Genomic DNA, 7,500 nt, shown 5'->3' with positions numbered 1-7,500 from the left:
TGAAGTGGAGTAAAGCGTGGGATGCAGTGGAGTAAAACGTGGGATGCAGTGGTATTAAGCATGGGATGCAGTGGTGCAAAGTGTGGGATGCAGTGGAGTAAAGCGTGCGATGCAGTGGAGTAAAGCATGGGATGCAGTGGTGTAAAGCGTGGGATGCAGTGGTGCAAAGCGTGGGATGCAGTGGAGTAAAGCGTGGGATGCAGTGGAGTAAAGCTTGGGATGCAGTGGAGTAAAGCGTGGGATGCAGTGGTGTAAAGCATGGGATGCAGTGGTATTAAGCATGGGATGCAGTGGTGCAAAGTGTGGGATGCAGTGGAGTAAAGCGTGTGATGCAGTGGAGTAAAGCGTGGGATGCAGTGGAGTAAAGCATGGGATGCAGTGGTATTAAGCATGGGATGCAGTGGAGTAAAGCGTGGGATGCAGTGGTGTAAAGCGTGGGATGCAGTGGATTAAAGCGTGGGATGAAGTGGAGTAAAGCGTGGGATGCAGTGGTGTAAAGCGAGGGATGTAGTGGTGTAAAGGGTGGGATGGAGTGGTGTAAAGCGTGGGATGCAGTGGGGTAAAGCGTGGGATGCAGTGGTGTAAAGCGTGGGATGCAGTGGTGTAAAGCGTGGGATGCAGTGGAGTAAAGCGTGGGATGCAGTGGTGTAAAGCGTGGGATGCAGTGAGGTAAAGCGTGGGATGCAGTGGAGTAAAGCGTGGGATGCAGTGGAGAAAACGTGGGATGCAGTGGTGTAAAGCGTGGGATGCAGTGGAGTAAAGCGTGGGATGCATTGGTGTAAAGCGCGGGATGCAGTGGTGTAAAGCGTGGGATGCAGTGGTGTAAAGCGTGGGATGTAGTGGAGTAAAGCGTGGGATGCAGTGGTGTAAAGCGTGGGATGTAGTGGAGTAAAGCGTGGGATGCAGTGGTGTAAAGCGTGGGATGCAGTGGTGTAAAGTGTGGGATGCAGTGGAGTAAAGCGTGGGATGCAGTGGAGTAAAGCGTGGGATGCAGTGGAGTAAAGCGTGGGATGCAGTGGAGTAAAGCGTTGGATGCAGTGGAGTAAAGCGTGGGATGGAGTGTTGTAAAGCGTGGGATGCAGTGGAGTAAAGCGTGGGATGCAGTGGAGTAAAGCGTGGATACGTGTTCTCTGGAGTGACGAATCACGCTCCTCTGTCTGCCAATCCGATGGATGAGTCTGGGTTCGGTGATTGCCAGGAGAACGGGACTTGTCCGACTGCATTGTGCCAAGTGTAAAGTTTGGTGGAGGGGGGATTATGGTGTGGGGTTGTTTTTCAGGGGTTGGACCCTTAGTTCCAGTGAAAGGAACTCTCCTTCAGCATACTAAGACATTTTGGACAATTTCATACTCCCAACTTTGTGGGAACAGTTTGGGATGGAACTTCCATATTAAACCCTACGGATCAGGAATGGGATGTCATTAAAGTTCATGTGCATGTAAAGGCAGATGTCCCAAAACTTTTGGCAATATAGTGTATTATATGATGTGTGTGTGTGTGTGTGTGTGTGTGTGTGTGTGTGTGTGTGTGTGTGTGTGTGTGAGACGGACCCTCCGGGTGCTTGTACTGATCTGTGATGTCTCGTCTGCTGTTGCTGCCCACGGCTTTAGTGCTGATATTCTGTCCGATGGTTTTCGTATCTGAGAGAATCTTCTTCTTGGAACCGTTGGCCATGACCAGCCATGTGACTTTATCAGCGTTCACCTCTCCAAACACGAACGGCACGTCGTACTGGACGTCGGTGTGACCCAGCAGGATGGCCTTCACAGGTGCTGGACCACAACAGTAAATACCTGGATGTAGAGGTGAGGTAATGTGTTAATTACTCCAGTCAGTGTGTGTGTGAGTTTGTGTAAGAGAGTGTGTGTATGAGAGAGTGTGTGTGTGTGTGTGTGTGTGTGTGTGTGTGTGTGTGCGTGTTTGTGAGAGTGAGTGAGTGAGTGAGTGTGTGTGTGTGTGTGTGTGTGTGTGTGTGTGTGTGTGTGTGTGAGTGAGTGAGTGAGTGTGTGTGTAAATGCCTGGATGTATTGGAGAGATTGTGTGTTAAATCACTCCAGGTGGCCTGATCTAAATATAATCTGTAGCCTATATATAATATAATAATATTATGTATTATAATGAGCAGAGGAGGACCTGAGCTCTTCTCCTGTGGTGTCGGGTCCAGAACCTGCCAGCCGTCGTAGAGCGAGTCCTCGGAGAGATCCGGGCGCCTCATCCAACCCTCCACCCACACATGATAGTTCCTGGATCAAATCAGGATTGAAACCAGATCAAGCCTCCGCCTGAACGAGCGAGACGTTACATGAGAACTGAAGCTCTTACCAAACACTGTCCAGGTTGCGTTTGGGTCTCACGCCGTAGTCGCTGAAGAATTCGTCGACGAGGAGGTTCTGGTCTGTGTCGTGAGCCGACTGATAGTTGGTGACGACCCGACACGGGATCCCCAAACACCTCAACACTGCAGCGGAACAAGAGTTAACCCAAGCCTTTACTTACACACCTCTGTTACTTAATATACATAAAAACTTGTTTTGTTTCAGCTAGTTGCCAACAGCTCATTTTAATTTACTTTAACTTGGTGTATTATAATCGCTAAGATAAGTAAAACTGAAGTGAAGTAAAAATATTCAAAACTATATAGACATATTAATAAAACACTGCTAAAATGATAACTGAACAAAATTACTAAACTTTAAAGTTAACATAAAGTGTGTGTGTGTGTGTGTGTGTGTGTGTGAGTGTGTATGTTAGAGTGTAAGAGTGTGTGTTATTAGAAATTTTCTTGGAATTGCTAGAGATAAACTCGGAATTACTCGAAATGATCTTGGAATTAGTATAAATAAACTCGGAATTACTAGAAAGATCTTGGAATTACTAGAAATAAACTCGGAATTACTAGAAAGATCTTGAAATTACTAAAAGTAAACTCGGAATTACTAGAAATGATGTGGGTGATAGTGAGAAATAGTGTGTGTGTGTGTGTGTACCTGTGCACATGACCGCTGCAAACACCCAGCACTGTCCAAATTTGACCGGATGACAGTCATATTTGATCCAGCGTCTCAGTATCTCCACGCTGCTGCTCCATTTGGAGGGAACGACTCCTCCGATGTATGACCCGTCCCACTGACCCATCAGAACTCCCCGATCATCGTCGGAGTTTATCTGCACAATCAACACATTCAGCACTGCTCATCTACATGAGTAGTGCAGTGTAGTGAAGTGGAGTATAGTGTAGTGTATTTAGTGTAGTGCAGTGCAGTGGAGTGAAGTGTAGTGTATGGAGTGGAGTGCAGTGGAGTGGAGTGCAGTGGAGAGGAGTGTAGTGTATGGAGTGTAGTGGAGTGCAGTGGAGCGGAGTGCAGTGCAGTGTAGTGTATGTAGTGGAGTGCAGTGGAGTATAGTGTAGTGTATGTAGTGTAGTGCAGTGCAGTGGAGTGTAGTGTATGTAGTGGAGTGCAGTGTAGTATAGTGCAGTGGAGTATAGTGTAGTGGAGTGCAGTGGAGTATAGTGTAGTGTATGTAATGTAGTGCAGTGGAGTGTAGTGTATGTAGTGGAGTGCAGTGGAGTGCAGTGCAGTGGAGTGGAGTGTAGTGTATGTAGTGGAGTGGAGTGGAGTGGAGTGTATTGTATGTAGTGGAGTGGAGTATAGTGTAGTGTATGTAGTGGAGTGCAGTGCAGTGGAGTAGAGTGCAGTGGATTGCAGTGGAGTGCAGTGCAGTGGAGTATAGTGGAGTGGAGTATAGTGTAGTGGAGTGCAGTGGAGTATAGTGTAGTGTATGTAGTGGAGTGCAGTGCAGTGGAGTGGAGTATAGTGTAGTGGAGTGGAGTGCAGTGGAGTGTAGTGTATGTAGTGGAGTGGAGTGCAGTGGAGTATAGTGTAGTGTATGTAGTGGAGTGCAGTGTAGTGGAGTGCAGTGGAGTGTAGTGTATGTAGTGCAGTGGAGTGGAGTGCAGTGGAGTGGAGTATAGTGTAGTGTAGGTAGTGGAGTGCAGTGAAGTGCAGTGGAGTGCAGTGCAGTGTATGTAGTGCAGTGCAGTGGAGTATAGTGTAGTGTATGAAGTGCAGTGGAGTGAAGTGCAGTGGAGTGGAGTATAGTGTAGTGTATGTAGTGGAGTGCAGTGGGGTGGAGTGCAGTGGAGTGTAGTGCAGTGCAGTGGAGTATAGTGTAGTGTATGTAGTGCAGTGCAGTGGAGTATAGTGGAATGTATGTAGTGGAGTGCAGTCGAGTGCAGTGGAGTGCAGTGGAGAGGAGTGGAGTGTAGTGTATGTAGTGTAGTGCAGTGGTGGAGTATAGTATAGTGTATGTAGTGCAGTGGAGTGGAGTGTAGTGGAGTATAGTGTAGTGTATGGAGTGCAGTGCAGCCGAGTGGAGTGCGGTGGAGTATAGTGTAGTGAATGTAGTGTAGTGCGGTGCAGTGGAGTATAGTGTAGTGTTTGTTGTGTAGTGAAGTGGAGTGCATTGGAGTATAGTGTAGTGTATGTAGTGTAGTGCAGTGGAGTGCAGTGCAGTGGAGTGCAGTGGAGTGCAGTGGAGTGCAGTGGAGTATAGTGTAGTGTAAGTAGTGTAGTGCAATGGTGTATAGTGTAGTGTATGTAGTGTAGTGGAGTATAGTGTAGTGTGTGTACTAGTGCAGTGGAGTATAGTGTAGTGTATGTAGTGCAGTGGAGTATAGTGTAGTGTATGTAGTGGAGTGCAGTGCAGTGCAGTGTAGTATAGTATAGTGTAGTGTAGTGTATGTAGTGTAGTGCAGTGGAGTATAGTGTAGTGTATGTAGTGTAGTGCAGTGCAGTGCAGTGCAGTGGAGAGGAGTGTAGTGTAGTGCAGTTTAGTGCAGTGGAGTATAGTGTAGTGTATGTAGTGGAGTGCAGTGCAGTGGAGAGGAGTGTAGTGTATGGAGTGTAGTGGAGTGCAGTGGAGAGGAGTGGAGTGTATGTAGTGCAGTGTAGTGGAGTGGAGTTGTGTGTTGTGTTGTTTACCATGGTGCTGACGACTTGAGTGATGTAGATGGGGTTACAGTGTTGTATTGTGTAGTGTTGTGTTGTTTACCATGGTGCTAACGACTCGAGTGATATAGATGGGGTTACAGTGTTGTATTGTGTAGTGTTGTGTTGTTCACCATGGTGCTGACGACTCGACTGATGTAGATGGGGTTACAGTGTTGTGTAGTGTTGTGTAGTGTTGTGTTGTTTACCATGGCGCTGATGACTTGACTGATGTAGATGGGGTTACAGTGTTGTGTTGTGTTGTTTACCATGGCGCTGATGACTCGACTGATGTAGTTGGGGTTACAGTGTTGTGTAGTGTTGTGTAGTGTTGTGTTGTTAACCATAGCGCTGATGACTCGACTGATGTAGTTGGGGTTACAGTGTTGTGTAGTGTTGTGTTGTTTACCATGGCGCTGATGACTCGACTGATGTAGATGGGGTTACAGTGTTGTGTTGTGTTGTTTACCATGGCGCTGATGACTCGACTGATGTAGTTGGGGTTACAGTGTTGTGTAGTGTTGTATAGTGTTGAGTTGTTTACCATGGCGCTGATGACTCGACTGATGTAGTTGGGGTTACAGTGTTGTGTAGTGTTGTGTAGTGTTGTGTTGTTTACCATGACGCTGATGACTCGACTGATGTAGTTGGGGTTACAGTGTTGTGTAGTGTTGTGTTGTTTACCATGGCGCTGATGACTCGACTGATGTAGATGGGGTTACAGTGTTGTGTTGTGTTGTTTACCATGGCGCTGATGACTCGACTGATGTAGTTGGGGTTACAGTGTTGTGTAGTGTTGTATAGTGTTGAGTTGTTTACCATGGCGCTGATGACTCGACTGATGTAGTTGGGGTTACAGTGTTGTGTAGTGTTGTGTAGTGTTGTGTTGTTTACCATGACGCTGATGACTCGACTGATGTAGTTGGGGTTACAGTGTTGTGTAGTGTTTTGTAGTGTTGTGTTGTTTACCATGGCGCTGATGACTCGACTGATGTAGTTGGGGTTACAGTGTTGTGTAGAGTTGTGTAGTGTTGTGTTGTTTACCATGGCGCTGATGACTCGACTGATGTAGTTGGGGTTACAGTGTTGTGTAGTGTTGTGTTGTGTTGTTTACCATGGCGCTGATGACTCGACTTATGTAGATGGGGTTACAGTGTTGTGTTGTGTTGTTTACCATGGCGCTGATGACTCGACTGATGTAGTTGGGGTTACAGTGTTGTGTAGTGTTGTGTAGTGTTGTGTTGTTTACCATGGCGCTGATGACTCGACTGATGTAGTTGGGGTTACAGTGTTGTGTAGTGTTGTGTTGTTTACCATGGCGCTGATGACTCGACTGATGTAGATGGGGTTACAGTGTTGTGTTGTTTACCATGGCGCTGATGACTCGACTGATGTAGTTGGGGTTACAGTGTTGTGTAGTGTTGTGTAGTGTTGTGTTGTTTACCATGACGCTGATGACTCGACTGATGTAATTGGGGTTACATTGTTGTGTGGTGTTTTGTAGTGTTGTGTTGTTTACCATGGCGCTGATGACTCGACTGATGTAGTTGGGGTTACAGTGTTGTGTAGAGTTGTGTAGTGTTGTGTTGTTTACCATGGCGCTGATGACGCGACTGATGTACTTGGGGTTACAGTGTTGTGTAGTGTTGTGTTGTTTACCATGGCGCTGATGACTCGACTGATGTAGATGGGGTTACATTGTTGTGTTGTGTTGTGTGTTGTTTACCATCGCGCTGATGACTTGACTGATGTAGATGGGTTTACAGTGTTGTGTTGTGTTGTGTGTTGTTTACCATGGCGCTGATGACTCGACTGATGTAGATGGGGTTACAGTGTTGTGTAGTGTTGTGTAGTGTTGTGTTGTTTACCATGGCACTGATGACTCGACTGATGTAGATGGGGTTACAGTGTTGTGTAGTGTTGTGTAGTGTTGTGTTGTTTACCATGACGCTGATGACTCGACTGATGTAGTTGGGGTTACAGTGTTGTGTAGTGTTGTGTTGTTTACCATGACGCTGATGACTCGACTGATGTAGTTGGGGTTACAGTGTTGTGTAGAGTTGTGTAGTGTTGTGTTGTTTACCATGACGCTGATGACTCGACTGATGTAGATGGGGTTACAGTGTTGTGTAGTGTTGTGTAGTGTTGTGTTGTTTACCATGGCACTGATGACTCGACTGATGTAGATGGGGTTACAGTGTTGTGTAGTGTTGTGTTGTTTACCATGACGCTGATGACTCGACTGATGTAGTTGGGGTTACAGTGTTGTGTAGTGTTGTGTTGTTTACCATGACGCTGATGACTCGACTGATGTAGTTGGGGTTACAGTGTTGTGTAGTGTTGTGTTGTTTACCATGGCACTGATGACTCGACTGATGTAGATGGGGTTACAGTGTTGTGTAGTGTTGTGTAGTGTTGTGTTGTTTACCATGACGCTGATGACTCGACTGATGTAGTTGGGGTTACAGTGTTGTGTAGTGTTGTGTTGTTTACCATGACGCTGATGACTCGA

The 7,500-nt window shown here is 46.6% G+C and overlaps 1 protein-coding gene and 1 long non-coding RNA gene across 6 annotated transcripts in view; one reads left to right on the top strand and one right to left on the bottom strand.

Moving 5' to 3' along the window:
- Positions 1–7,500, bottom strand: part of tgm8 (transglutaminase 8) — a 23,229-nt gene that overhangs the window by 4,806 nt on the left and 10,923 nt on the right. For all 4 annotated transcript variants that reach the window (XR_013210328.1, XM_077247557.1, XM_077247566.1 and 1 more), the window contains exons 6-9: positions 2,988–3,165; positions 2,323–2,458; positions 2,134–2,243; positions 1,551–1,793 (exon numbers count right to left, since the gene is read on the bottom strand). Coding sequence is in view for 3 of the 4 variants with exons in the window: in XM_077247557.1 (XP_077103672.1) it covers positions 1,551–1,793; positions 2,134–2,243; positions 2,323–2,458; positions 2,988–3,165 (667 nt within the window). In the remaining variant the exon portion in view is untranslated. The remainder of the gene's footprint in view (positions 1–1,550; positions 1,794–2,133; positions 2,244–2,322; positions 2,459–2,987; positions 3,166–7,500) is intronic.
- Positions 4,161–4,618, top strand: LOC143756833 (uncharacterized). 2 transcript variants are annotated; one of them, XR_013210329.1, is made up of 3 exons: positions 4,161–4,213; positions 4,300–4,347; positions 4,505–4,618. It is a non-coding gene; the product is annotated as an uncharacterized LOC143756833 (long non-coding RNA). The 2 variants fall into 2 exon arrangements; XR_013210330.1 differs by having other exon boundaries at positions 4,300–4,381; positions 4,490–4,618.

The sequence above is a fragment of the Siphateles boraxobius genome, unplaced genomic scaffold (genome assembly GCF_051911475.1).
Source record: "Siphateles boraxobius isolate OS27281-9 unplaced genomic scaffold, OSU_SipBor_1 109, whole genome shotgun sequence".
In the NCBI taxonomy this organism is placed as follows: Eukaryota; Metazoa; Chordata; class Actinopteri; order Cypriniformes; family Leuciscidae; genus Siphateles; species Siphateles boraxobius.
The sequence above is the reverse complement of the archived record's forward strand: the minus strand, read 5'-3'. Positions and strand labels throughout refer to the sequence as shown.